The 25,934-nt window shown below is 47.1% G+C and overlaps 12 protein-coding genes across 12 annotated transcripts; 4 read left to right on the top strand and 8 right to left on the bottom strand.

Annotated features, from left to right (window-relative positions):
• Positions 1 to 104: 104 nt before the first annotated feature.
• On the top strand, positions 105 to 1,365 carry FOMMEDRAFT_167891 (TRAPP complex subunit bet5; the record flags this gene model as incomplete). Its single annotated transcript, XM_007266363.1, has 4 exons — positions 105 to 136; positions 192 to 560; positions 626 to 912; positions 970 to 1,365. 3 exons carry the CDS (start codon positions 105 to 107, stop codon positions 894 to 896), a joined length of 672 nt encoding a protein of 223 aa, XP_007266425.1. The 3' UTR covers positions 897 to 912; positions 970 to 1,365.
• Positions 1,362 to 5,150, bottom strand: FOMMEDRAFT_122741 (uncharacterized protein). Its single transcript, XM_007266362.1, has 8 exons — positions 4,255 to 5,150; positions 3,715 to 4,191; positions 3,575 to 3,659; positions 3,293 to 3,524; positions 3,098 to 3,232; positions 2,441 to 3,043; positions 2,266 to 2,385; positions 1,362 to 2,212 (listed from the first exon to the last, which is right to left on the bottom strand). Exons 1-8 carry the CDS (start codon positions 5,054 to 5,056, stop codon positions 1,574 to 1,576), a joined length of 3,093 nt encoding a protein of 1,030 aa, XP_007266424.1. The 5' UTR covers positions 5,057 to 5,150; the 3' UTR covers positions 1,362 to 1,573.
• A 1,239-nt stretch (positions 5,151 to 6,389) lies between these two features.
• FOMMEDRAFT_140607 (uncharacterized protein) lies at positions 6,390 to 7,216 on the bottom strand. Its single transcript, XM_007266361.1, has 2 exons — positions 6,845 to 7,216; positions 6,390 to 6,759 (listed from the first exon to the last, which is right to left on the bottom strand). The coding sequence occupies exons 1-2, from the start codon at positions 7,136 to 7,138 to the stop codon at positions 6,742 to 6,744; spliced, it is 312 nt and encodes a 103-aa protein (XP_007266423.1). The 5' UTR covers positions 7,139 to 7,216; the 3' UTR covers positions 6,390 to 6,741.
• Positions 7,217 to 8,535: 1,319 nt separating this feature from the next.
• Positions 8,536 to 9,506, top strand: FOMMEDRAFT_19984 (uncharacterized protein). The gene is made up of 4 exons (XM_007266360.1): positions 8,536 to 8,784; positions 8,855 to 8,950; positions 9,078 to 9,305; positions 9,447 to 9,506. The coding sequence occupies exons 1-4, from the start codon at positions 8,744 to 8,746 to the stop codon at positions 9,466 to 9,468; spliced, it is 387 nt and encodes a 128-aa protein (XP_007266422.1). The 5' UTR covers positions 8,536 to 8,743; the 3' UTR covers positions 9,469 to 9,506.
• Positions 9,507 to 9,628: 122 nt separating this feature from the next.
• Positions 9,629 to 11,001, bottom strand: FOMMEDRAFT_122738 (uncharacterized protein). The gene is made up of 5 exons (XM_007266359.1): positions 10,771 to 11,001; positions 10,678 to 10,705; positions 10,444 to 10,624; positions 9,996 to 10,388; positions 9,629 to 9,941 (listed from the first exon to the last, which is right to left on the bottom strand). Exons 1-5 carry the CDS (start codon positions 10,987 to 10,989, stop codon positions 9,803 to 9,805), a joined length of 960 nt encoding a protein of 319 aa, XP_007266421.1. The 5' UTR covers positions 10,990 to 11,001; the 3' UTR covers positions 9,629 to 9,802.
• A 1,678-nt stretch (positions 11,002 to 12,679) lies between these two features.
• Positions 12,680 to 14,225, top strand: FOMMEDRAFT_28410 (uncharacterized protein; the record flags this gene model as incomplete). The annotated part of the gene is made up of 6 exons (XM_007266358.1): positions 12,680 to 12,814; positions 12,887 to 12,934; positions 12,987 to 13,027; positions 13,084 to 13,153; positions 13,206 to 13,930; positions 13,988 to 14,225. 6 exons carry the CDS (start codon positions 12,680 to 12,682, stop codon positions 14,223 to 14,225), a joined length of 1,257 nt encoding a protein of 418 aa, XP_007266420.1.
• A 150-nt stretch (positions 14,226 to 14,375) lies between these two features.
• Positions 14,376 to 15,422, bottom strand: FOMMEDRAFT_156041 (uncharacterized protein; the record flags this gene model as incomplete). Its single annotated transcript, XM_007266357.1, has 3 exons — positions 14,376 to 14,702; positions 15,038 to 15,131; positions 15,253 to 15,422. The coding sequence occupies 3 exons, from the start codon at positions 15,420 to 15,422 to the stop codon at positions 14,376 to 14,378; spliced, it is 591 nt and encodes a 196-aa protein (XP_007266419.1).
• Positions 15,423 to 16,567: 1,145 nt separating this feature from the next.
• On the top strand, positions 16,568 to 17,731 carry FOMMEDRAFT_107669 (RNA-binding domain-containing protein). The gene is made up of 6 exons (XM_007266356.1): positions 16,568 to 16,633; positions 16,684 to 16,737; positions 16,789 to 16,998; positions 17,068 to 17,176; positions 17,246 to 17,546; positions 17,616 to 17,731. Exons 1-6 carry the CDS (start codon positions 16,619 to 16,621, stop codon positions 17,620 to 17,622), a joined length of 696 nt encoding a protein of 231 aa, XP_007266418.1. The 5' UTR covers positions 16,568 to 16,618; the 3' UTR covers positions 17,623 to 17,731.
• Positions 17,732 to 18,342: 611 nt separating this feature from the next.
• FOMMEDRAFT_84424 (oligosaccharide biosynthesis protein Alg14 like protein) lies at positions 18,343 to 19,099 on the bottom strand (the record flags this gene model as incomplete). Its single annotated transcript, XM_007266355.1, is given in 3 exon segments — positions 18,343 to 18,412; positions 18,490 to 18,654; positions 18,669 to 19,099. 3 exon segments carry the CDS (start codon positions 19,097 to 19,099, stop codon positions 18,343 to 18,345), a joined length of 666 nt encoding a protein of 221 aa, XP_007266417.1.
• Positions 19,100 to 21,180: 2,081 nt separating this feature from the next.
• On the bottom strand, positions 21,181 to 22,782 carry FOMMEDRAFT_146574 (uncharacterized protein; the record flags this gene model as incomplete). Its single annotated transcript, XM_007266354.1, has 4 exons — positions 22,558 to 22,782; positions 22,300 to 22,499; positions 22,168 to 22,250; positions 21,181 to 22,038 (listed from the first exon to the last, which is right to left on the bottom strand). Exons 1-4 carry the CDS (start codon positions 22,578 to 22,580, stop codon positions 21,181 to 21,183), a joined length of 1,164 nt encoding a protein of 387 aa, XP_007266416.1. The 5' UTR covers positions 22,581 to 22,782.
• Positions 22,783 to 23,911: 1,129 nt separating this feature from the next.
• On the bottom strand, positions 23,912 to 24,639 carry FOMMEDRAFT_58255 (uncharacterized protein; the record flags this gene model as incomplete). The annotated part of the gene is made up of 3 exons (XM_007266353.1): positions 23,912 to 24,109; positions 24,161 to 24,475; positions 24,529 to 24,639. Coding segments are annotated over 3 exons (624 nt in total), but the record flags the coding sequence as incomplete, so codon positions are not given.
• An 89-nt stretch (positions 24,640 to 24,728) lies between these two features.
• Positions 24,729 to 25,283, bottom strand: FOMMEDRAFT_84761 (uncharacterized protein; the record flags this gene model as incomplete). The annotated part of the gene is made up of 1 exon (XM_007266352.1): positions 24,729 to 25,283. A coding segment is annotated over one exon (555 nt), but the record flags the coding sequence as incomplete, so codon positions are not given.
• Between the last annotated feature and the right edge of the window lie 651 nt (positions 25,284 to 25,934).

Here is a 25,934-nt window from a genome sequence, read left to right as displayed (position 1 = left end):
ATGATCGACGCGACGCGTGTCAAACCCGCGTATCAATCCCGTGACTTCCACTAACTCAATACCAATCATTACAGCGTTTTGACTGCTTGGATGCTTGGAAAAACATGACGGTATACAGTCTCTATATTTACGATAGGTATCAAATAATCTCCATAAAATCATAATGATATAACATGCTAATAGTGCTCTAGACACTGCACCTGCATCTACTATCACGACTGGTCCCGCACAAAACGTCCAAAACCCGCAAGCAAAGATGGCCTCCTCCCAGCCGTCTCGCGAGCGGTATCATATCAACCACCAACCGCAGATGGTGCACCTCCACCGATGTCAACGTTCAGTAGCCCAAGGAACACTCTCGTATCAAGCTCTGGCGTAGTAGTCGCATTGAACGAAGAGCCAGAGCCTACCAACTTGAAACCGCCACCTTCAAGTTCGGGCTCTCAGAATCAAGCTCCTCCAGCTCAGCCGGGAAGTGCACTTGCTTTTGATGAAGAGGTCAAGCTGGTTTATGGAGTGATTCTGTCGTTACGGACTATGATGAAGAAACTCTCAAAGCGGTATGACCATTTTCATATTCGGTCATCCTACATCTAGGACCTACGACTGATTTCTCAAACGTTAGCGACGAGAACTTCACATCCTACCGCACTTCATCCTACAAACTCCACCTCTACGAGACCCCAACACTGTACAAATTCGTCCTCCTCACAGACCCCAAAGCCGAAGGTCCCACAGTCCGGTTCGCACTCCGCCAGATGTACGCAGGCCCGTTCCTCGAATACGTCGTGCGCAACCCGCTGGTAAAAATGGACTCACGCGAACGCGGGGTTGATAATGAATACTTTCGAGCGAGTGTAGATCGACTTGTTAGAGGACAGGCGTTCTTTAATTGACGTCTTTTGCTGTGAGGTATGTGCCTTGGAGTAATGCCTAATTGTCGCTAACCTCTAACATTCACCTTTCAAGTTTCCCATTTCATGTGCATCTGCGGCCGCCGACATAAACGCACCGTTTATCAGCATATACCGAGGAGACTAACGGACGTGCCTTGCTCACGCAAAGTTCACAAGCATCTCAACATTCTAAGGGTGTTCCATGGTATGATTCTCGCGACGCGAAAGGAGCTCGGAATGGAACAATGGCGTGGTAAATAAGACGGGACAGGAGACTGGAAAGTGCCGGCGGCGGGAAGTGCATATTCGAAGATCACTGTATGCAGCAAAGCACGATGGATTCTGGATTAATTGACACGAAGTGTCGCACTACTACATACAGATAGCCCATTCATGTTGTCAATAGTTCCTGTATCTCACTACCAGACTCCACTATAGTAGGTCTAAATATACAAATAAAATTTCAAACTCCGTAGCGTTAGAACAATGTATGTATACTCGACGACAGTCAGATTGTACACAATAACTGAGAGTGGAAGGAAGAAAAAGAGGAGAGAAAGCAGATAAAAAAAGAATTAACTTGTGACACAAATATAACAGTGTCGATGCATCTAAGGTATTGTATGAAAATGCAAATGTAGAATGCAAGACATCCACCGTCCTCGTATCCACAGTGCTCATGATGAATCTTCTAGGTCTGTCAGTTCCGATGTATCCGAGTCTAAATCCATCGTTGTAGTCGACTTCTTCGGGCTCCCTCCATCAGCTACAGCCTCTTTACCATTCGTTGACGCTGTAGCTGCTCCCGCCTCCTTCCCGCCCTCATTTTCTTCCTCTTCGAATTGTTTCCTGAGCGAATCCATCAAACTCGCCCGCATAATCTTCTCCACTTTCCTTTCACGACCATAGTCCTCTTCCGAATCTTCCGAATCTTCCACGTCGCCCGCAACCGCCTCGTCCAGTGCAAGCTTTGTCTGTCCAAGACGGAACATATCCTCCTCAATCGTGCCACTCGTGATAAGTTTCACAATCTCAACATCGCGCTTCTGTCCTATGCGATATGCACGGTCTGCTGCTTGCCGATCGTTGTGTGGATTAAAGTCTTGGTCGAAGAGGATCACAACTGACGCAGCCGTCAAGTTGATGCCCATTCCTCCAGCTTTCGTCGACAAAAGGAACACAGGAATCGACTCGTCCTCGGTGAACTGATCGACTAATCCTTGCCGTACGTCGACAGGCGTAGAGCCAGTCAGCAGAAGGTACTTGATGGATGCTTGGTCTAGTATCACCCGCAAGATATCGAGAACTTGTGTAAACTAGGCCCATATATTAGGGCACATACAACAGTTACGTGGAAATTATTACACACCTGCGAAAATATAAGGCATTTCCTGCCTTCAGCCTTGTAGTGATCAAGGAGCTTGAGCATCGCCCTGACTTTGCCAGAGTCAAGATAAACACTCTCATCTAAGAGGTGCTTTTGAGTGGACTATTGAAAACGCTTTATTCAAACATCAGACGAAGATATACTGAATAGAACAAACCTTATATTGCCTAATGCAGTCTATAATCCCAGAGTCGGACATAAAATCCAACTCCTCGAAGACTACATCAAAGTCAGCAGTTCGCTTTCTGGAATTTCGCTTTCGGTAGTCGGGCTCTTTCATAAGTAAACGAGCCAAAATCGATATCTTGGCATCCGTATAATGAACACGGAACAACATTGGGTGCAACGCCGCTTTACGAAGATCCATTAGAACATTAGACGAGTTCACCTGATTCTCGTCTTTCTTGATATCATTACCCTTGTGCTTGCTCTTCGCTAATGAGCCGTTTAAGTTATCTTCCGCGAGTTCAGCTTCAGTCACCATGACTGCCTTGCGCGAACGCTGCCGAGCGTCATCATAAATCTCCTTTTGCAACGCCGTAAGAGAGCACCATTCAATACGTTCCGTCTTCCTTGGAAGGTCCTTAAGAACCTGATCCTTTCGACGACGAAGTACAAAAGGTGTCATCATTGTCTTAGCACGTTTAACACGTTCTTCATTGAGAAGCTGTTTTGAATCGCCTTTCACCTTGAAGATTGTTCGAAGGTGTTGTGATACCTCCTTGCCGAACTTATCCGGGAGGATGAAACCCATGATAGACTGAACAGAAATAAGAATGTGGTCTCCGTGTTGAGGAAGTACCAAGTGACGTACCACAAGCTCCTGCAAATTATTCTGCAGGGGCGTTCCTGTTAGAAGCAACTTCCACTTTGACTTGATGTGAGTTAAAGCTGAGTAGCGGGGCGCCCGAAAGTTCTTCAGAACATGACCCTCGTCAAACACGCATGTCTACATGGAAGCGAGTAAGATGGCAAGAAGGTAGACTTGGAAAGAACGAAAGGCGCATACATTCCAAGGTATCTTCTTGAGAAACGCTTTATCCTCCTTCCCTACTGCGAGGCTATATGTTGTGATCAAGACCTCCCGAGTAAAAACCTTCATATCATTATTGCCAGGTTGCGTACGAAACAGCTTGCCGCGAATAGCCCGCCGCTCATCTTGTTTCCCGTAATACGCCTCGATAGAAATAGAAGGAGCGAATCTTTCAAATTCCCGACACCAGTTCTCCAACGTGGAAGCCCTGATATAAGATGTGAACAATAAACGTACCACCAAGTAAGCCTTACTTACGGAACAACGATCAAGTGAGGTCCAAGACAACCCTCTTCTTTAAGCTGTGCGAAGAAGCTTATGACCTGCACTGTCTTGCCAAGTCCTAAATGCCTGTGTGTCAGCAATCTCGAAGATCAGAGAAAGGACTTATATTTTACCCATCTCGTCGGCAAGTATGCAACTATACCCTTTGGAATGTAGTAGACGCAACCAACTGATTCCAGTAAGCTGGTAATCTTTAAGCACCACATCGGGGGACAGGAGCGACGGAGGCTTCGAAAGAAGTCCTCCCGTCGAGGGCCCACGCGGAAGTGACACGAAGCTCAGTGCCCCATCCTCAGACAAGTTGTCCTTGGGAGCCGAAGATCGCTCACGGTCCTTCCCCTTCCCCTTTCCCTCACCAGTCCAACCGTCAATCGTTTTCTTCAGTTCCTTCCCTATTCGTTCACAGTCTCGAAGAATCTGGTCTACGTTGCCATAACCCACGTAGACTTCAACGCAATCGTCAAATAGCCGAGAGCTTATTCCTGCTGACCCCGCCTTTTTCCTGCCTTGACCAAGGCGTCTCCTAAGATCATCAACTGAGCCAAATGGGCGCAGTGAGATGATCGCATCCACTTGTTCTTGTGTGCAGCCTACGCAAAGTCAGAAAGTCAGGAAGTCAGGGAGAGTTTAGAAATGAACATGGACCGACTCACCCGTCAGGTCTTGCAACGCCGCTGGGCCGAGTTCATTGAAGCCATTCAGTGCCTGTTGTTCGAAATCATTCACCAACTCCCCATCACTTTGTGCCTCATCCTCATCCCCATCCTCATCCTCGGAATCAACTACATTCTTACGTACGGGACGGCGAGGCGCCCGAGGTCTCACGGGTGACGAGTCCAGCTCTGCGTTACTTGGCTCCGGGGGCAGAGACGAAGTTGACGCTGAGGGTGATTCTGCAACCCGTCGGTTTCTGTATATACTGGACTTTGCTGCAATTTGTTTCTGTTGGGCGCGTTTAGCCTCACGCTCATCCTCCACTTCTTTGACCTTGCCAACCACTTTGACTGAACCTGCTGGGCTCGAGGATGGCGTGGGCTCGTAGGATGAAGGATTGAAATCAGGATCCATTAAGAGTCGTCCGGCAGCCCGAATGTCTTTATTAGACATGTAGTATGCCGCATTTACTTTTTCAGGAAGCACTCCTGGATGCACTATCCGAAATTGAACCAGTTGTTTGTCCTCAACCGGTTTGCCGCGTACAATTCGTGACTTTGAGGAGGTACTACCAGCAGTCTTGTTATCAGGACTTGATTCATCTGAAGACATGGACATAGACATCGCTAGCGAGTTATTCGTCACGGGCCTACGCTTTTGTCCTGCTCGCATGATATCTGGCGACGGCGGCGACGCAGGAGCAAACAAATCAGATGCTCCAGAGCCCGAATTGTTGATATTTACGCGCTTGCGAGGGCGCTCGCCATCAATCGCTTCATCGGCGTCGATCGGACGTCTCATAGAAGGCGGGGTGGGACGCGTGATAGACGCGTTGTTTACACCTGTGGACGCGTAAAAGCCAGTAGGTGTAGATAAAGGATCGACGTGAGTCTTGAAGGTCTGGGGTCTTGAATTGTGCAAACTACCCGTCCCTAACGAAAGATTATTATGAGAGTATTGAAACGGGCGATATGACTGTTGATTTGAATCCCCGGCTAGCGGACTCGAATTAGGCACAAGAACCGTTCCGTTCGAAGGGGTGTTAGGGAAGAATCGCGAGCTATTGGTGGCGTCTCGCGACTGTGCTGGTGGACTATAAGATGGCCCTGCTGCCATTGTGGTCGAAGAATTCGGTGCAGTATGGCCCTGAGTATCGGGTACTTGGTTTTGTTCAGGCCTAAAAGCAAATCGAGCAAGATTGTTGGAGAGTCTCTGTTGAGGCTGTGTTAGTGTACTGGCCAGTGATGCGTACGAGACACCAACCCTCGCATCAGCAGCGACGTCCGTGCTGGATGACATCGTCTGAGAACTGCTCAATCGTTGACAAAAAGGTAGTTCTCAGTGGTTGTTGACGGCTTGCGGCTGGGGCAAGCCGCAATGAGTGATGAAGACAAGACGATTCGGACACGCAGCTTTGGAATGACATGATGATCAACTTTCCCACGTTTCATGCCACCGCAAAATAATTATCATTCAACAGCCCGCGAGAGAATACATCCTTGTCTAATGAATGAAGCATACATGGCAGAATATTATCCAACAATGCAGACAACCAGCCCTGATATACCCTCGGAAAAGATCATTAGGAATCATCGCACGGAATGTAAACTGGTCAAATAAGGCGAGGGATCCGCCGAATATTGAAAAATGAGCCGTGACCAAGAGTAGGTCGGCAGCTTGAACAGGTCATATACCGCCTCAGAGTGAGGCGATAAGGAACGCTTCAAGGCATTTGCTTGCCAATCACCAAGAACGGCTGAGTCTTGCCCGGATTGGTGTCAATGTTATAATGATGCATATAGTATGGTGCCCATGGGTCGTGTGGTAGGGGGGACAATACACCAAACGACATCCCGCACATGAAGCAAAATGAGATGAGGAATGAAACGGCCAGCGATTTACGGGATCTGCAGCCTTCGAGTTGGTAGGGTGTAGGCGGAGCAATAATGGCCTTGGAGCGAGGTGGTAGGTGCGTAGCATCATTGGGAGAGGTTGTTAGCACACTGGCGTCTGGACAAGACCAGCAAGTGGGTCGACAAGCACCTGGTACAAAAGCAGAATGAGGGGGAATACCAGTAGCTTTGCCGTAAACTCGTTCGACCGTCAGCGAAACCGCCTTTGTGGAACGCATCCTCTTGAGAAGTGACTGATGAGTAAACCGAGCTAGAATTCAGAAAAATCTTTGTTTTCTGCAGAATCGGGCTTCCACGAGAATAGGCGCAACCTTGCTACACAGCAATGTACCGTAATTCCATGCCAAGCTCGTCTGGCATTACTATCTTGACGCCGAAGAATGTGATGACCCTATGATAGACTTCAGGCTGTTCGGGAAGAGCGGGGGTCATGGTGTTCCGTTGGGGAAGAGGTTGAGAGACTGAAGTGTCGGCGCGAAACTCACTAAGCCCCACGATGTAGAAGACGCTTCTGAGCCTACTGCTGCGACAGCGTCCGGGCCTAACAGCTGTGTCCTTTTATGCGATGTTCTTCTATCGCCGAGAACACCTCTGGCAGACGAAAGGAAAATAAATGTTATCACGTCGATATGATCAGATACGCAGGGACATGGGAGATGAAAATCGGCTTACGCACCGTGTCTTGGTCGGAGCGCCTCCTGACGAATCCTGCGACATTGAATTGAGGAACCGCCGCCCACCTTAACCAGAAGAGGTTGGTTCGGATGGATACAGGATATCGGCGGACGTTCGATGACTCGCGATGCGCCTCCCCCACCTCCACAGCGAAGAGCACGGAAGAGATGGAAGTCGAAGGCAGGAAAATCGAAGCGAATGAGTAAAGGCAGATTCCTTCAACACCGCCTCGACCAAAACGTTGACGAACCTCTTCTATGCCACTCACGAACCGAACGGGATTCCGGCACTCCATCACAGGGGGGCAAGCGGAGGTTGCGCAAGTACCGGTTTCGATAACAGATAAATTGATTGCCAACGTACAGTGCACTGGTTGTCGGCGAGGAAGAGCAAAGTCGGGACCAGTCGAACTTACCTTGACGGTGTCAAGAGGCGGGTCATTTCTTTGACACGGTATCGCAATGCCAAGACAAAGCCTGATTCCGGCCTAGTGATCGGATACTGTGTCCAGCTCTTTACCCGCATTCAAAGCTCCTGAAAATCCGAATCGGATAAATCTTGGACACATTTTATTTTTTTTACCGACTTACCGCCCAATGCCCGCTTTGAAAATTTTGGTCGTTTGTCGTCAAGTTGCCGATGCCGATGATTGGTAACATAAGGCGGCGAGTCATTTCCAAAAACACAGGATGCTGACGCGCTTATCTGGCAGATTCAACACCTACTATCCGGCGGGAAGAAAACGGGCATTGTAAACGAAGAGAAGAGTGGACATTTCTGCACTGAGCGCTCAGAGCCAGGACTATTACGCGTGGTCCCACAGACCATGTTTGTTTACAGGTGTCCGCGGGAGTGCTGTTCCTTGTAGTCGGCGCGCAAATCAAGGGTTTCCAAAAGGTATCACAGGCTCGATAACAACATCCGCTTTGAATGTGCAATGGGGGGCACCAGTTCTCCTGAAGACCTCAATGGGTATCCACACATGAGAGCGAAGCCAGAAGACATTCATTCCTGCGTAAGTGCACATTACCACTGTGCGTTCTCAAGAGTAAAAGGAAGGCGAGGAGGCTGTCATATGGCTCACGGCGCCAGGAAGTTTTGACCTGATGTTGCCTTAGAAGCTGGATTAGTAACCTTCTCTGGCCTCGACTACAGCATCAATAGACTCTGATGGATGCCAGTTCAACAGGCGAGGGGAAGGATGCGGCGTCGTGGAGCTGTCCCGTCCAAGACAGAGAAAAAGACACCGAGTCGCTCTTTATCACAAATACACCAAAGTGTTTAGGCGCTGCTACTTTCACAAACCCGCGCTAACTTCATACCGTGCCAATCACAAATTGCGCGGGTACCCCTTGGTCCGGATTTAGATCTTGTTCCGCATCCCTGTTTGATAGACTATTGTTTACCGCGGAGCATTGTTAGGCCCCGAACATCTGACAGCACCCGTATATCCTGTCATTGATAGACAAGAGGAGGTACATTCGTCCGTTTTGAATTCAAGGGGTGATTACACGAAAAGCTGGCGACAAGGGTTGGAAGGAAGAAGCTTCTCGGTCCATTGAGCATTGCGAGAGGCAGCTGTAAATAGAGAAGATGCCATATGAGGGTGGATAAGCATGGGAAATCAGTCGAGCCAGTCGAGCGGACGTGAGGCCATGCATGTCAGAGCTCTTCTATCGAGAACCTTTGAATGACCGAAGGTGGCAAGTATTTTGCAGTACGTCAATACGCAAACAAACCCCAAATCACGCTTCCCCAGAGCCGGTATGTGTAACAGATGACAATATGTGCTCCAAAATCTCCAGACCACCTTAATCGCTTAATGCTCCTATGGCGAACGCTCTGGAGGGCAGGATGCTATGTATTGTGCTCATCTGGACCGACGATTATACGGCACGAGATGAGAACGTGTTCCATGCTGGAAGTTGATCCATTCCTAGTCTAGAGAGAAAAGCGAAATTATAAAAGTTAGATAATTTAGCGATGGCGAACAAGAGCAATTCATTACTACTTCCTTTGCGCCACAAAACTCCGTGACTGGCTGTCACTTGCACATGAGAGTAATGCATGAACACTATGGTCCGGTACCCTTGTTTTCGCTTCTTTTCTGCTTTAGAAAACATTGCACCATGTCATTCAAGAGAACATATTTTGGAACATCGGTAAATAGGAGAACATTTTTGGTTGAATAAGTTGGATTTCCGGCGGAGGTAGAAGTAAGGTTTTTCACAGACCTTTGCAAATCCGCAGAGATCTGAGATGATGGATTCGGAACCTCGTTCCCGTCGTCCGCTGCATGGGAAAGCGTTAATTTCCTGTGTCCAGAGCACCGGGGGCCAGCCGGATGCTCGGGATGAATCTATACAAAATCCTCTCATCTCGGAGGACGGCCCCAGTAAGGTAAGAACGGGAAGTCCGTCTGCCAAGACAATGGATCCTTCGGCGGTCCGCTGGGAAACTCTCTAATCAGGGAAGCATCAGACGTTTGGGTCAGGTGAGAAATAATGAGTCCTCTGTTGGTCTCTGCGAAGAGATAAGTATGAGTACGTTCTCCACAAATCAAGGCAACAAAAGTGTAGAACTTATGCTGGATGATTTCTTACCCAACCGGTGGTTCTCCTATGAGACAATGGACGCGGAACAGTTGATATTCGTAGGCTTGCATGATTATTTTCTTCCCTCCATTGAGGTACCGAGAGATGATAGAGTATATGCCAAGGCAGGACGACGGTAAATACAAATTCCTCATCAGGAATATCACCTGATGATGACGTAAAATGGTTCCAATAACAAATACCGTAACTGTATCTGCTTTATTATTTTATATGGTACTAATGAATAGTTACTATGCAGAAGTAGGAAACTACCTAAAGTTGCAGCCTATGCACGATTTGCCCAATGGCGATGCGATAGTTAATAAACAAAATCTCCAGCATTAGGCATTTGGATAAATCATCCTTCAAGGTGACGTCACCAGCAGCATCAACGGAACCAAAACAAGCCACCATGCTCGGAAGAGGATTGTATAACCTTCTTCATTCACAATACGCTTCGCGCAGTCTACAAATCCAACGTATGGATCGTCCTCATTCCGTAGCCTGACCATGTAATGAGATAAATCATTTTCAAAACGTTATTATAACATGACACACCCGATAACATCCTCCTCAGCACCTGCGTATACTACGTCATTCGCTTCGGTATCTTCCTGAGCGACTGGGGCGAACCCGGACGTAGCATGATTTCGTTGGATCGAAAGCCGTGTAGACATGACCTCTAGTGGACAGATGATCGCCGTGCTAACGAAAGCAAGCCCGAGATACACGCTAACCCGCACGATGGATAGTTTTGATCCTGAAGGCAATATCACCAGACGTAACGGGTCCATAATCAATATAACATATAGCATGCGGAGGACTTCGGAAGCCATAAGTCCCGGAGTGAGAAATAGGAGCCAAGGTTGTCTACGCTCGCTCGCTGTCAAGAGAATGCGAAGCGAGTAGGCTCCGTTGAGCCACGGAAGCTTGTAAGGAGTCGTGATAGCGCTTCATAAAGTATAAGTATAAAAACTCGCTCTTGAATAAAAGCAGCCGTATTCACCGGTTAGTTATGACTGTAGCGGGTAGAGAGATGACCATCATAAAAAGGCTGTAAGCCAGTCTATTCCAAACACCTTCAATAGGAGCAGAATATTTCTTATGACCACCCGTGTGGGCAAGTGGTGTTCCAGGAAGTACAGCAATGAATGCAACAATAATAAGCGAGTTAATCAAACTGGGCACTATTCAGCTCATGGTTAGTGTCAAGAAGCCTGTCACTAGAGGACGAGCGTACTGAGACCCTTGTACAATCCAGTCCAGCCCTAAGTAATAGATTAACATTCAAACCAAACGGGTGGAATTACGGGATGAGGAAAAAATAATCCACCTCAAGTCGTTTCACCCTCGCAAACATGGCAAAGTACGAGTTCACTACTGGGCCAGTATGTGGTTGTACCCCTCCCTCTCCATCGAGTTGAAGGCCCTTGGGCGTATAGTTTGCTCTGAATCTGACCAGCACTCCCGCAAGAGGAACAGTGATGAGGAATAACACGGCAAACGAGAGTACGAATACTATGGCGAAAAGCAATGATTCTCCTAATCCCATGGCTAGAGAGCGCGCAGAAGACGGTCGTTGGTGTTGAAGATGGTCTATACACGCCATCAGCTGCGCTGCGTTGCACAGTCCGGATCACGTGCCCGCTAACGGCGAACACGCCGGAGTCTGACAGTGTGCTTGAAACGCAAACCTTTCTGAAAGTTCCGTCGTATCATCTGAACCAGTACGACTTGAAGATATTGGTCAATGTCTCCTTTTCATGGTAGATCACGTTGTGACGAAGTTTGGGCTACTGGGCTTGAGAAGTCCGTTCTCAGAGTGTCTAAAGTAGTGACAAGGGAAGTTGAGAAAGAGGAGTTTACAAACTCGCAATACAATAAATGTGGCGAAACGGATGCTCCAACTTGCTTGCATATGATCTAACCAATAGAACAAAACTGCCGTCTGAGGCCGATGCTTAGACCTTTTCCAGTATCGTTCCTCATGTTCGACTCCGTGTTCTTCTTTTCCCCATCTCTGGGTCCGGCATGGAATGCATTTCTCTGGACTCTGGCGATACTCTTCAGAGTCGAGGACATAGCTGTATGACTTTCGCGCTCACGGCGAAGAGCGTACACCCCACCCATTGGACAGTCTAGACGGAATACTCCGTGGTAATAATTCGCTCAGGGCGCTTCCTTTCACTGCGCTCCGCTCGGGGCTTCCTTGAGTTAGCATCAGATGTCACTACGTATCTTCCATGCGATTATGTGAGTCTAATACCATACAGGTCCATATTGTTACGCACGTCATTGACACTTTGTTGATTACTTTACCGATGCGGATACACTAATTGTATCTCAGTCCCAGCCGCGGGGTTATGTGTTCTATTCGGCATGCAATACCCCTCAATACATAGTAGCAGGAGAGCATCGCTGGCCTTGTAGGTGTGTGTACTAAATAATATACATACCTTTTTTCCGACGCGCGGTTTATACCCGACGTTCTCCGAGGAGTCGAACCAGAGTCGGAGGAACAACAACACAAGCTGCTTCCCATGCGTTGATTCGGTTCAGTACGTCGTCGGATGCGCCTTGCGCAACCGCGGTCCTTAACCGAAGCGTCCCAGAAGAGAGAGGCGGTGTAAGAACGTTCAGGGCTTTACTCTTTCAGAGAAGATTCTCCGATTTCTTATCCGAGGAGCTCTAGACGTAGGCCTCGCGGCCTGTGCACCTCGGTCCGCACGTCGAGCTGATTCATGATTCTCGGTACCCCACCAATCACGCTGAAGGTTTCGGACATTACATCTTTATCGTGAGCGATGATCCCCGCAGGTCAGCGGCTAGACCAAAAAGTTTAGTCTACCATTTATCTAAACCTCTGATGCGATGTACGTTATGTCGTGTCTTCTTGGAGACTCTCTGCAATCTCGCTGAAAATCTTACAGAGTAGATATGATAGGGAATGGCATGTTGACGGAAGGTACAATCCCACGCATCGCTGTCAAGTTCTTTCCACACGCTCGGGACGCTCGATTCCGGAGGCTTGGCATTGCATCTTCGAGGATCCGTAAGATTGTCACGAACTTTCCTTACTATCTAATGAATACCTGCTTAATGCGGTCACCACGGCTTCATATAGGTGGGTGCCAAGCATGGATGCTTTAAATACTCGGGACAGCTCTCTAACTTCGCTCTCCGCCTTCACTCCCAGCTTCACTGCTGCAGTCTTCCCTTCCTGTTAATCGCTCCCGATGATAATGTCGTCAGAGAAACCTTCTCGCACCCTCAAGGTGACTGCTACATCTACACCTGCACCTCCCGGCGACCATAGGAAACGTCGGCGCAATAGAACCACACAATCCTGCTTGAATTGTCATGCGTCGAAGCGTATGGTACGTTGCACTATTTCGCCAAAATTTGCTTTGCTAGCTCAACAGTCTTGTCTGACTTCATCCTCGCAATAGTGCGATCGGAAGCGACCAGCTTGTCAACGCTGCACAACGCTGGGTTTGGTGCGTTATTGTTATGGCGCCTCCTCTTTAGTATTTTAACATTCTTCAATAGACTGGACTTTGTGTATATGAAGTCGATGATCCCAATCAAACGTATGCATTATTTATTTCCGTATTTATTCTAATGTCTTACAATAAGCTGTCTGCAGAAACATGCATGGTGATGAGAGAGCACTTCTTCGCAATCGTATCGCGGAGCTTGAAGGCGTAATTAGAGAAGTAGGTATTCCATTGATAAGTCTCTCCGCACGTTTCTCAACCTTCATTCCAGATGAAGAACAAACCTCACCCCCGTTGGGCGCAGAAGCCATCTGACGGCCAAAGCACAAGTCCTCGTCCAAGTGATGATGACCTTACCATTCCTTTGATCACCGCCGACCCACGTTCCAATGAGCAATGCGGGGACATTTCAATATCTGATAATATCAATTCGATGCCCGTGGGCACGCCTCATCTGAGCGCACCTAGCATACACCTTACTCCTATCTCTACTTCACCCGGCACATCACCGGCTTGCGAAGGACCACTAACTCCACAAGACCCGCACTTCCTTAGCACCTTCAACCTGCCGTCTCCACCCAGCTCATCATCAGCGCCTAGTCCAACCCACAGCCATAGATCTCTTCCCCGTATTATAATAAATGAGCCACGACCAGTAATAGGCTCGGAATTCAACGTCGACGGCCTTCTTGCGAGTGCGTCCCTAGAATCCACAGGCTTTGCAGACGGGGTTTACGGGCACATGCTGGACCACATCATGCAAGTGGATCAGGCTAGGGCCGCTGAAGCGTGCCATTGTGATCCCTCTACAGGCCAAGATAGGAGTAACTGTGGATGCATCGGTAACACAATGGTGTACAATAACCTGCTCGAGCTATCCGTGAGGCTAAGAAAGGCCGTCGAGTCCCTCGGAAGGGTCGCCAATCATCAGTCAAGGGCCAATGACTCTGTATGCCAATTGTTCACAAAGATCTGTGAACTCGACAAACTTACGTCGTAAGTGCCTTGGACTTCCCTTGCTCATATTTCCTTATCTAACTCATATACCGCTAGTTCCACGCTAGGAAATGCAACGTCTCCTGCTGACCGTCATCCGGCAGCCGACGCGTACTTCCCCGCACTTCCGGCGGAGTTCATACCTTCCACCATTTCACCAAATTGTCTAAACAACATCCACCAATGGGAGTCTAATGTCATCAGACCCTCGTTATCAACGGGGTCTGATGATGATGCATTCATGTCGTGGGACGGCGTCTCACGAGAGAGCTGGGCTCACGCTCCGAGACCCTGACAAACAATACATGGACATACACGTTCTAAGCCTCGTCTTATGTCTTTCTATTTCCCTCTCTCTTTATTCTTGTTATAAAGTTCAGACATTTACAGACATTGTTTAGTCGAAGATATACAACGACTACCTCTTTGTAACATCTCTTAGTCCTCATGTTTGTTCAGATGTAGTGAATTTGATATCCAAGGGCAGATCGCCAGACTGCCAAGGTGTTCGACGTCGTGCTCGTGGCCCAAACCTAATCGCCATTGATGCCAAGCGGTGCAGGGGCAGGCTGTCAACATATTGCCCGGAAGTTTGAACGAGTAGGTCCCTTCGAGAGGCCACAAAAGCAAATAGTTTCACCGAGATTGGCATACCAAGTCCCGCTTTTGACCCCCGTCGGAAGCGCCACGTCGTTCTTCTTGGCTTCAACACTACTACATGGGATTTGCTTACAGACTCGTCCTCCTCCGACCATCGTGGGTAGATAAGTGACTAGAAGAAGAAATAAAGTAGGAGTTATATCCTTCTCATTTCCGCGCCGCTTTTCCAGAGGCTGCATGATATTACTGAGGGACATAGTACACAGCACTATTCCCATGCGATAAATGATACTGCCTTAAAGTTTACGATCACCTTCTATCGTAAAGCTTAGTCGGAAACCCCTGGATAAATTGTGCTAGTCCCGAGGGGGAGACCAGCAACGCCACCGATTGTAGGACGCCTCTGAACGAGACCTGTTCCTGTATAGCAAGGACAAGAAACGATCGAATTAACTTCGAGGACAGGCACGGGGCGTGTCCAAGCGTCGATCACCTTAGACAGAGAACCGGGTCAACTTGGCGACCCGATTGAGAACGGTAGGATGTCACTGTAATCCGAACCTCACGGAAGAGACCAGGCGGGTCAACACGTTGTATCGCACTGACAGTGAGGTTTTGTGGAATCAGAAAAGGCAGTCAAAGTTCTTAAATGGGTTGATTATTTTGCATGTATTTCAGCCTTCCCAGAAAGGCGTAATAGGGCGGCAGAAGATTCCTTATACTCGTAGTTCCAAGCGATTGCTCTGCTGGTTATTGGTAGACCTTCATCCAGCACATTTCCAAGTCGCGGACATTCCTTGGCTGTGTTGGCTCTCGAGGGCAATCGGATGTCCAAGCGAGACAAGAGCGAGTGAGTTTTCCCGTGAAGCCTCGTCCCAAACAAATCGCGCATGATTTTGCGATTCTAATAACACCGTCTGAACCTCCTCGTCTTGAACAATCGGAAAATGGTTAAATGCCGGACAGTCGGGAAGCGACCGGAGTTATCGCTTTCCGACACTACCTAAGCGGGCAGAGTTTTGGTACGTGGGGACCTGCGGAGACAAGAACCAGACACCGAGTCTTGAAAAGATCCTTTCGGAAATCTTCGAGGAACCAAAGCTTACGGTGCTATGCCTTCTAGTTGGCAGACAGCAGTGAAAACGTGTCGCACCGAGAGGGGATATCATATGACTATACGTGCAGAATATCGGGACGCTGAGTTCGGCACCATCACCATCCAGATTCCAGACCGAAGACAAGAGTTACGCTTCCCTTCATCCTAAGTACTAAGTTCCCGGAGGCAGTGCATTCCAAATACTGACACGATGTAAAGTCTACGAGTCCATAAATGCCCGTAGCGTTATGCCTTCATGTTTCGGGGATCGAATGTTCCGTCTTACCTTATGACAATGTTTATTCATAACTACCGGGTGTTTAACCGAGTTGTTCATTCTGCGCTATCATCGCCAGTAGTTGGTTTAATGACTGATGACTCTGTAAGTACCTATAGAAGAGTAGCTCTGCCTCTGTTGAAGTGACGGCATGACAGTCTCCGGCTTGTTGATATCCCAGCCAAGCAGAGTCACTACGATAGTCATATAGACCAACTTTACCATTGGCCAGCTTGTAGGCATTTATTCACGAGCAGCCAATAGTATCGCGAAGGCGAATATATATATCATAAACGTGTTAATGTTGGCCGAGCGCTTGCTTGGGGGAGGTCTGTAATGTAGTATCCCATACTTCGATACATTAGCTGAGCCAACTCGCGAAGCCTTGGAAGATATCAAATGGAGACTTTCTACTTGCATGCTACGTAAGAAGTGATGAGGACAGCTTCTGAATAAAATAGCTGTCTAGTTCAGGAGTTACCATATCTTGTTGCGGGTTGCAGTTCCCCGTAGTAAAGAGGTGGAAGATCATGGTTGAAAAAGCCAGAAATGGAAGGTACGCGGATATTCTAGAAATTTTAGGTTTACAACTTGTCTGGCTTACTAATCGAATAGATATTTCCCGAACTAGCGCCTGCCGCACTTGCTGGACAGCTTGTGTTGGAACGGCCACGACAGTTTCTGTCCAAGAGCTATCATAGCATTCTAGAAGAAAATGGCATCACATTTGGTGAGTATTTCGAAAGTATCTGTCTCTATCTCGCTAAACGTATGTGACAGGCCAACATTTTCGGTACTGAGCAAGACCGTGTCAACTGCTCTTTTTACTACAAAGTACGTGTATAAATCCTGATTTGCACAACGCGATACTGACAGAGTTAACAGATTGGCGCATGCCGACACGGCGATCGCTGCTCTCGAAAGCACATTCGGCCGCCTTTCTCACAAACCATTCTCCTACCGAATGTCTACCATAACCCCGCTCACGACCCCGTTTGCAAGTTGACGGAAAAGGACTTACAAGAAGGTTTTGATGCGGTGTACGAAGACCTCTACTGTGAATTGGCGAAATTCGGACATCTCCTTGAGTTGCATGTGAGTTTTGCACCCGTTGAACTTCTTTGCCAAGTCATTGCAGACCTAAAGCTCATAATCCCCATCTAGGTATGCGACAACGTTGGAGACCACCTGATTGGAAACGTGTATGCAAGGTACGAATGGGAAGCGGAAGCTCAAGCGGCAGTGGACAACCTGAACGATCGTTGGTATGCTGGTGTGTACCTTTCCTTGCCTCAATATTTTCTCCGTACACTGGTTCTGTTACTCATCATTTACTTTCCAGGTCGGCCGCTTTATGCCGAACTCTCACCAGTGACGGACTTCCGTGAAGCATGTTGTAGGCAGAATGAGAACGGAGAATGTAATCGTGGCGGATTTTGCAACTTCATGCATCTCCGTCTTGCATCAAAGGAACTTGTTGACTCCTTACGTAACGGTCAGAAGCTCGAGCGGAAACTGAACCCCCAGAAATCGATAGGGGGAGGCGGTGGCTGGGAACCTGGCAAACGAGAGGGCGGACGAGGGCGAAGTGCCAGTCCAGGAAGGAAGGGAAGAGATGCTGGAGAAGATAGGTGGACTCGCAAGTGAGTTTAGCTCATTGGAACTCGCTATATTGATCGTCATTAACTGGATCCGCTCGTTGGTTCGTTTAGGAAATGAATTTTATCATTCTTTCCCTATTCTAGCTGTCCCCTACATACATTCTCCTTGTCAAGTAGTCCAATTGTATCTGAGTGGCGGTATATTATATGACTATTTTGTGCATTGCTTCCCTTCTTTCGCTCCGGAATGTGTTGATTGTACTACCCCAATACCGCGGACTTCCCCTATCTGTGCTGGATAGCTCGATATCGAGAAGAAAAGTAGCTCTTCCGATGGAGTGTTGACTTCTGCCGTTGCTTCTCGGCTTGGCATTACTCTCATCAGAAGGGGGCCTGCGGAGAACATGGTGAAGAGGGAGTCTTACAATTGGCCGACAAGGTACCATCGTTCTGGAATGTGAATGTTGAACTTCCTTACCTCCACCATTCCTTTGCTCATGACAAGAAGGCGTCAGCAAGTCAGTCTACTGAGTGCTGCCGACACGCTAGAAGGTCGCGGAACGATGGTTATCAGGATAGCGGTCTTATTTTGTAAGGACTTCGCACATCTCATGACGGTAGAGTTCTATTAGCTATTTCAGTGAAGAACTGGAGGCTCTGCGAATGACTCTTGAACCTTCGCATACGTTCTGTTTGTATTCTGCCATGGCTATGCGCTTCGACGATGTTCGATATTTGATGCGAAGCTTTGAGTGGGTGACCGGTCTCCTGCTTATCGGCGACCCAATTCATCTAACCATCCAAGGCTGCGCACGTCAGAGGTCCGTACATCCGTTTGTTACACGAGCCAACCTCGGCAGTCTCCGCGTACCCCATCTCTCAGGAGCTGCGGCCATTGCACCACAAACCTAGAAGACCGAGGGAAAAACATCAAGACCCAAGACAGGGGTGACAAGAAGTGCGGGTTGGACCGTTTTTCACTCACCTATCGACGAGGGGCCGAAGGAGTTTTCCAGACAGTGATAGCGAGTTCACGCGTGCGAATGACTCAACATAGATGACCCTCGGAGCGGGAAGTCCTAGAAACTGAATAATATTGTACACTTTATTCGCATCGAAAGCGAGCCAGCAATAGCAAATGACACGCTTACTTTTAAAATATACACAGCAGCACAGAGAACAAAGCACGTTCCTGGCCCATTAAGCAGAAGAACATCCGCGAAAGGAGCATTTGAGACAGAGGGGAAGTGTATCATGTATTTTAAGACCGAAATTAAGGACCGCATGGCCGTCGGTGGAGTTGTAATTAAGGGCTGGTGTACTCGGCGAGCTCGAGGAACTACAACGACTTCGTAAGAAGTCGAATTCCCTGTCAACTTCAGGAGCATGAGCAAATTTACTGGAACAGAGTAGCTAGCCGAAATCTTCACATTCTTGAGTTGAACACATTCACTCTCAAGGTTCCTAAACTTATTAGCGCTCAGGGCATCACCTTCGCTGATGATGTATTTTCTGGGAGTGTATCGTGTAAAATCTAGCGTTGAGACAAGCGCGAGAGCCTCGCTTGTGTGGCCGCCTATTAGACATTTTAGCATTTTGGATTTACACGAGTAGTCCATAAGAGCTAACCAGAGCCAAGGAAGACTGCAAGGCTGCACGTGTCAGACGCGTTTCTCTGACGCGTTGATCGTGCTGTAGAGATTCGGTTCGGCAGTAAAGCATAGGCGCGAACAGTTGCTATCCCCAGGATCAGCAAGCAGAACAGAATATAGCTCAATAATGACATTCTGTCCGAGTAGACGGTAGTGGAGGGGCTGGCAACGAGCTAAGTTGTGTTGAAGAGAAAGAGAGACGAAAAGAGACGCGTTGATCTTTCCACAATTTCAATCTCCGACAACTAAACTTAAAATATTTGACCTGCCTCAATCATACCCTTATCCGTCGCCCAACTACTCTTTCTCCAAGTTCCTGCAATGTTCGCCCCGTAAGTTTACTCAGGGGGACCAGCACTTCTCGTAGTAAATCACATTTCAAATATCCCAATGGATATAGCTCGCTCAGAAGCCCGTTGTGGCACTAGTTTCTTTAGGATTGTCCCTTTCCCCTTTCTTCATTACTTTTGCATCAACTTCCATTTCCCATATGCCTTCGCTGAATAGAGAGGGGAAAATAACTGGATATTACCATTATGTTTTATCCGTCTAAAGTTTGGAGCAATGTCCGATCCCTCCGCAGCTGCAATTTTTTTCCATTGTTTATCCAAAAGGTATGGAAAGGACCGATTTCAGCTGTAGATATACTCACAGGAAGCATACTGTATCTCTTACAGGGTACTTGGACAGAGAAGACTAATAGCAACTACGAAAGCGTACGATGGGTGCAGCTTGACCACTTCTCGTCGCCTACGATCTGTGGCGTTTCACACGATTCGTCGACTAATAATAATACGTCCGTTAGCCAAAATAACCTAACAACGATCTACCACGACGTCGCCTTCAAGTCCTCCTAAAAGTTAACACGCATAAAACGGCGGAGAGTTCTATGAGCTCCGACTTACACGCACTACATTTCGACGATCCTCCTTATCAAGGCCTTCAACCACATTGAGAAAACGGATAATCTTTGATCTCTTCATGCGAAGCTCAGGAAATTTGACTTCGAAAGGTCCCACACCCCAAGTACTCCCGAAATGATGGTCTAGAAGTTAATGTTAAGCGACGATGGGGCCTAACACTACTAACCTCCCGCGAACCTTACAGTCTTTGATTAATTACCAACGCTTGGGTTGAATTCGCCATCTTTAGGGTTGAATCACATGGATAAGCAGGTCGTCATCAAGACGTGCACAAAGCTGTATCTGAATTTATCTCAAAGGCGCAAATATAAGATCTGTTTTTTTATTTTACTTTTCTATTAATCCCATGTTATTGCTCATGTAAGTTCTAACCCTCATGTTAGGACAAGTATACACACTGTATCTACTAGAAACTCCAGGGTCACTGCTTGATAAAAAAAGGAACTGTATAAGATCCTTTGATCCATTTCTGACTCTAAATCTCGTGTTTTAACTTGTTAGGCTGTGGAGAAAAACACAGTGGTATAGATGTAGTATAAGGCATTTACTAGGAAATGTATTCACCACCTGTGTCAGTGATCTAATCGTGGGTTCATGATAATACTAGTTACAGAACATTATGGGGGGGGGGGGTTGATTTGTGTACATCGGCCCAGTCCAAAGCCACAAATTTCAGCCAAAACTCATTACATATTATATGTATTTCTACCCAGTCCAAAGCTGGGAATCTTGGCCAGATGTCGTTACTGCATTTCTGTTCAGACCAAAAAGCTAAAAAGACAAGCTGAAGCTGAATGATATCCTGCATGAATTGCATAACGTGTCAAATATGCCCTTACCCAAGTGCTATGCAATATTTCTTACTACGGATAATAATTTAACAAGAAACTATCAAGAAAGCCTTCATCCATCATCTCATCTAAACATACTACGAAAATTCGGTCTTTAATACACTATGACAGCAAACTATCTAACTGTCTTGAGGAGACTAAGTGCTACAATGGTGAATGTCATCTTAACAACCGGAGGGGAACGACAAGAACAGGAAAAACGTCTAGCCCATCGCACGTACAAACAATAGGCTATACTTCAACAAAATATCTATTTCGAACCGTTTTTGTAGCCGGCTGCAGTATCCGTGGCGGTCTGTGCTGTTGCAGCGCTATTGCTCGCGTTTTGGGTAGTAGTAGTAGCACCTGTACCTGCGGTTTGCGTCTGTCCGGTGTCGCTCGAACCCCCACTCATTTTCACAAGGCTGCTTAGTAGGATAGCTAGGCCACTCATCTGAGGTGGCTGTAGAAGTGCGGCGTTGATCTCCAAGCTAAGCATAGTGCCATTGTTCGACGAGCCAAGGAGAACAGCTGCTGGCTGTTGATTAGGCGATGAAGCCAAAGAAGCCTGTGGCACCGGAAGGATGCCGAGCGACTGTAATGCCGGCAACGACGTCACTGGAAGCTGCAAGGGAATAGCGACAGGAGGCGGTCGCGCAGGTGCCGATGTAGAAGGCGACGACGCATTTGCCTGGTTGGTCGAAGATGTCGACGATTGCACCTGGGCTGAGGCGCCAGTGGGGAAGGAAGAAGCGCCAGGAATGGCCGAGGTGCCAGTTTTTGCGGATTGCGTGTGTGATACGCCAGGAATAAATGACTGAGCATAAGGATATGTGTAAGAACTGTAGTAATTCGAGTAATTCGGAGTCGATGAAGCGTTGAACGTCGAAGTAGCGTAACCGTAATAAGAAGGCGTTGTATGATTAGTGGTGCCATTGATGGATGTGGAGCCTGACGTCGTTAATGTTGACCGATTGGCTGTCTGTTTCGCCAACCGCTGAGCGCGAAGGACCTTGTCAAGTTCGGAGCGAGCACTCGATAGTTCTTGGTCCAGTGCCGAGGAGTCCAAGTGCTCGGATTCTAGTAGCAATCTCTCGACCAATATGGCCTGATCGAGAGGAATAGTATTCTAAAATAAATTTATAAATAAATGTGTTATAATACGCGGCGAAGAAGAAAATAAAGGTAGAGAGAAGAAGCTACCCGTGCAATATACGAGGCGGCAGAGATGAGAATGTACAAAGAACAACAAACGTACTTGACCAGGTTTCAGGCGAGCCTTTTTCATGCGGTGTTCCAATGATCTAAACCGTCTGTGGCACTCTAATGCAAATTTGGTTTCTGCACAATTTCAGTGTCTTTTTTATAAGTACTTAACTGGTTGGCTTACCCTGTATCTCAAGCAATAAATCCGCCTCGTTCGCTTTTGCTTTGCCCTTCAATCCCCGCATCTCGTTAAGATCATGCTGAGGGTGCTGGAAGATGTGATAAGGCAACAACCGATGCACAACATCCAGTTCATTCTCGAAAGGGGTATCCGCATCTGGATACAGTGTCATGATCTGGTCGAGTTCTAAGTTCGCAGCGACACTTGGGTACGCAAGGTGTGTTAGAAAGTGGATCATAATAAATGATACGAATAACTCACGATGTAGCTATCTCATTCTTCATCTCTTCTTCCTCTTCATTCAATCTTCGCCTCTTCCTAGATCTAGGTACCTTTCGTTGTTCGTTCGAGGCATCAGGTTGAGTCTGAGTCTCCTGAGTACTCGAGCTGGCCGTCGGTGTCTGAGTTGGTGTCGTTGGTGTCTGCGCCGGTTTCAAATCGACCACCGATTTCGCAGCATATGTCTGAGGGGTGGCGAAGTTCTGAGAGATTATGAAAGGGCTCGTCAAGTTGTATAGCAAGCAACTAAATTGATCCCGGGTTGTATTCTTTCGGCTTTGTTTCATTTTCATTTTTACAAACGTTTTACTGTAGCGGACTGTATGTAGGCAACGGTAACGGGTAACTGTAGACCTGTTGCGTTGCTTATTTAGCGTAACGTAACGGGTAACGGAGTACTTGTTGCCAGTGCTCGACCTATGTAGCATAGTACAAAAAAAATATGATATTTTTCATTTAAAACAAAAAAAATCTAAGTCTAATTGCCTGAGTATGCTGTCTAGCGTCTAAATAATAAGAGCTGCCAACAGAATGTTGTTGAGTAAATTGCATAGACAAGCAGAAGGACCAGTTCACAAACCTCTAAGACTGGTTCCAAAGGACACCGTCGTTTGAGTAATACCATATATTCTCCTCCGGATTACTCGAGACAAAGCCTGGATGGTCAGGATCGTTGGAATACTCAATAGAATCCATTGTTCCACAGTAGTCATTAATAAACTCGTATTCTTTCCCAACATCAACTCCAACCGTCTCCTTAATGATTGAAGCAAGAGGTACTGCAGTATCATCATCGAATAAATCATCAGTATCTTCTTCGTTGCTGTCTTCAGTACCATCAATAATAATCGGAAATTCCTGCCCAGTCCTATTAAAAATCTCGTCTTGTAGAGTTTTGTCCTGAGTAATATAATTGCGCAATGCTGCTCTTGCTTTGAGGTCTGAAAGCATAGAGCCAGATAAGTTCCATTCCTTAACAACACATTTCCTCCAGGCCTGAGTAATATATAAATGAAAGTTAGAAGGCAATATACTGAACGAAATCAAAGATTCTTACCATTCTAATGATTTCATGCCCCTTTGGTGTATTCATGAAGTTCCATGCACTCAATACAGCCGATACTGTAGCATTGCGTAGTACTTTGATCTTGTCTAATATTTCTACTTGTTCAAGAGGGATGCCCTTTGCTATCTGGCTGCGGTATTGCTGGATCATTCCTTGAAGTGCATGTTGTTTCAATTGGTGTTTGAGGATGCGCTGCAGACCAACGTCTGCTGGTTGGAATACAGGAGTGCCTTCACCATACAGAAGTTCAGCTCCAATGTCATCGAGAAATGTATTCGCGCACTTACAGTTTGCAGGGACGAATAAAGGGATGACATACGGGTATTCTGATCGTAAGAAATCCAAGAAATCGGCACTCGTATGTACTGGATAGCAGTCCAAGTAAAGGACAGCACGCTGGTCCCTTGGCAGGTATGGATTCGCTTCCAAGACTCTCTTATAGTGAGGCTCGTAGATGTTCTTCATGAACTGTAAGAGGTATTTAGTTTAAGAACGAAGATTTACAACGCATGTACACACTTCTTTCATTGTTTTCTGAGTGCTGAAGTGACTATCACGCCGGTTTACACTTGCTGCCACTGTAAATTGAATTCCAGCACCGAGAGCCTCTTCCATATTTGTAGAGTTCTTTTCTGGGAGGCTCTGGTCAGTTTTACCACCGTAGACTTGCTGGAATGGCAGTAGTTCGCCATCAGCAGTACTAGATACACAAAGTGTGTATCCTCGCTTCTCATCCTTAGCTATGACGTTTACCTGCTTCGAACCTTTCTTTTCGTAGGTGTACTTATAGCCAGGAATATATAGTACCCCTGTTTGATCCATATTAACAATTAACTTGAAAGAAAATGAGTGATATACTTAATAAACCATAGTACTGAAGCACTCACCGATGAGGGGATATCAAACTCTTTTACTACATGAACAAGACGAAAAAAAGCGCGCTCACACACCTCCTCCCAGTTCTTGGGTAGGTGTGCAGCAGCTCGAGTCGCTCGCCTTACCGTCATATTCAAAACCGATCCTAGGAACGACCTGACGTATTTCTATGCAAACATGTACATCAGTTAGCGTGACAGAGAGACAATACTCAAGGCACATGTCCACTATTGTGATAGGGACAGACACATAAGATACGTACCTCACTGCATTTGAAGTTCGATGTGAGGATATCCGGATTGCGAGCTTCAATGATGGCAAGCATCATAGAACGGCCAATTACTGCATTCAGTGGGTAACCTTTTGCACGAAAGCCCAGAAAGTTCGTTTTAATCTCCTCAACAAGCTCAGGGTACTTTGTAAGAGCACCAACACGTCCAGAACCCCCTAAGATACGCTTGTTCTGGACATTGCGGATTGTTGTATCAGACCATTTCGTTCCGCACGGTGCAATCCATTTCTGGACTGTACCCTTATTCAATCGATTGTACAGTGCCGGACTCTCTTTCTTCAAGAACTCAACAATTTTTGAGGGACTGAAGTCGACCTTTGGTGCAATGCGATCAATTGCATCCCATAGGAATGGATGGTACCAATTTGTACGCCTAGAAACACCTGGAACACGTCCCTGCCGCTTTCCCGTTCGCTGTGTCTTCCACTGTCCTGAAATTTCCCGGGATACCTCAGCAACAGTGTTATTGCATGGAAGAGCAGTTGGACTCTCTTGATGATCACTAGATACCTGTAATATAAGTCAATAAACAACTGTTAATGTACTTTAGTCAACAAAAGATACATACCTGACTACTTTCCTCTGTATCAAGTCTCTGATGCTCCTCTCTCTTCCTCTTCCAATACCTAGCAACTCTTGCAGTGCTCAATTCCTTCTCGCGAGCTTTCTTTTCGGCTTTGCGTTCCTCATACAACTCGATCTTTCTCTTGCAGCTCTCTCGATCTCGCTCATCCTCCTTTCTCCGTTGCTCAGCTGCCTCTTCCTTGGTACAAACTTGGAATTGCAGTTTCGTTTGGCGCAGGTTCTTGCTTTGCACAGCAGGATTAGAATGCTGGGAGACAGGGTATGTGGAAGGCGAGGGTTGCACGAGTTGCAGAGAAGGTGTTGTCTCTGACATGCTGGATGATATGTTGAAGACACATTCAAGATCCTTAATTCACGCTTTTTTATCATTTTCATCTTTGTGTGGCCTGTTTGTAGCTCAGTGGCTCCTCACAATCTCAAAAGACAATCCACCTCTGTCTCATTTTGGCCATGGTTGCTTAATTTGGACCCTGTAACGCGTCACTCTTACTTTGTTGCTTTCATTTTACCATTACACTTATATAATACATTAGTAAGCGT

This window comes from Fomitiporia mediterranea (genome assembly GCF_000271605.1).
Source record: "Fomitiporia mediterranea MF3/22 unplaced genomic scaffold FOMMEscaffold_6, whole genome shotgun sequence".
Lineage (NCBI taxonomy): Eukaryota > Fungi > Basidiomycota > Agaricomycetes > Hymenochaetales > Hymenochaetaceae > Fomitiporia > Fomitiporia mediterranea.
Note: the sequence above shows the minus strand (reverse complement) of the source record. Positions and strands in the feature narration are given on the sequence as shown.

What these genes read in the sequence shown, in the direction of transcription:
- FOMMEDRAFT_122741 (XM_007266362.1), bottom strand. Translation starts at nt 5,056, where the DNA reads ATGAGACGTCCGATCGACGCCGATGAAGCGATTGATGGCGAGCGCCCT. An exon ending in CATACTTGCCGACGAGATGG is followed by an intron (nt 3,660 to 3,714) that starts GTAAAATATAAG and finishes ACAGGCATTTAG; the next exon opens with GACTTGGCAAGACAGTGCAG. An exon ending in ATAATTTGCAGGAGCTTGTG is followed by an intron (nt 3,044 to 3,097) that starts GTACGTCACTTG and finishes ATTTCTGTTCAG; the next exon opens with TCTATCATGGGTTTCATCCT.
- FOMMEDRAFT_140607 (XM_007266361.1), bottom strand. Translation starts at nt 7,138, where the DNA reads ATGGAGTGCCGGAATCCCGTTCGGTTCGTGAGTGGCATAGAAGAGGTT.
- FOMMEDRAFT_19984 (XM_007266360.1), top strand. Translation starts at nt 8,744, where the DNA reads ATGAGAACGTGTTCCATGCTGGAAGTTGATCCATTCCTAGT. An exon ending in CCCTTGTTTTCGCTTCTTTT is followed by an intron (nt 8,951 to 9,077) that starts CTGCTTTAGAAA and finishes TTTTTCACAGAC; the next exon opens with CTTTGCAAATCCGCAGAGAT. An exon ending in GCGGTCCGCTGGGAAACTCT is followed by an intron (nt 9,306 to 9,446) that starts CTAATCAGGGAA and finishes ATGATTTCTTAC; the next exon opens with CCAACCGGTGGTTCTCCTAT.
- FOMMEDRAFT_122738 (XM_007266359.1), bottom strand. Translation starts at nt 10,989, where the DNA reads ATGGGATTAGGAGAATCATTGCTTTTCGCCATAGTATTCGTACTCTCG. An exon ending in TGGATTGTACAAGGGTCTCA is followed by an intron (nt 10,625 to 10,677) that starts GTACGCTCGTCC and finishes TGAGCTGAATAG; the next exon opens with TGCCCAGTTTGATTAACTCG. An exon ending in GCTACAGTCATAACTAACCG is followed by an intron (nt 10,389 to 10,443) that starts GTGAATACGGCT and finishes TACTTTATGAAG; the next exon opens with CGCTATCACGACTCCTTACA.
- FOMMEDRAFT_107669 (XM_007266356.1), top strand. An exon ending in ACTGCTCTTTTTACTACAAA is followed by an intron (nt 16,738 to 16,788) that starts GTACGTGTATAA and finishes CAGAGTTAACAG; the next exon opens with ATTGGCGCATGCCGACACGG. An exon ending in GACATCTCCTTGAGTTGCAT is followed by an intron (nt 16,999 to 17,067) that starts GTGAGTTTTGCA and finishes ATCCCCATCTAG; the next exon opens with GTATGCGACAACGTTGGAGA.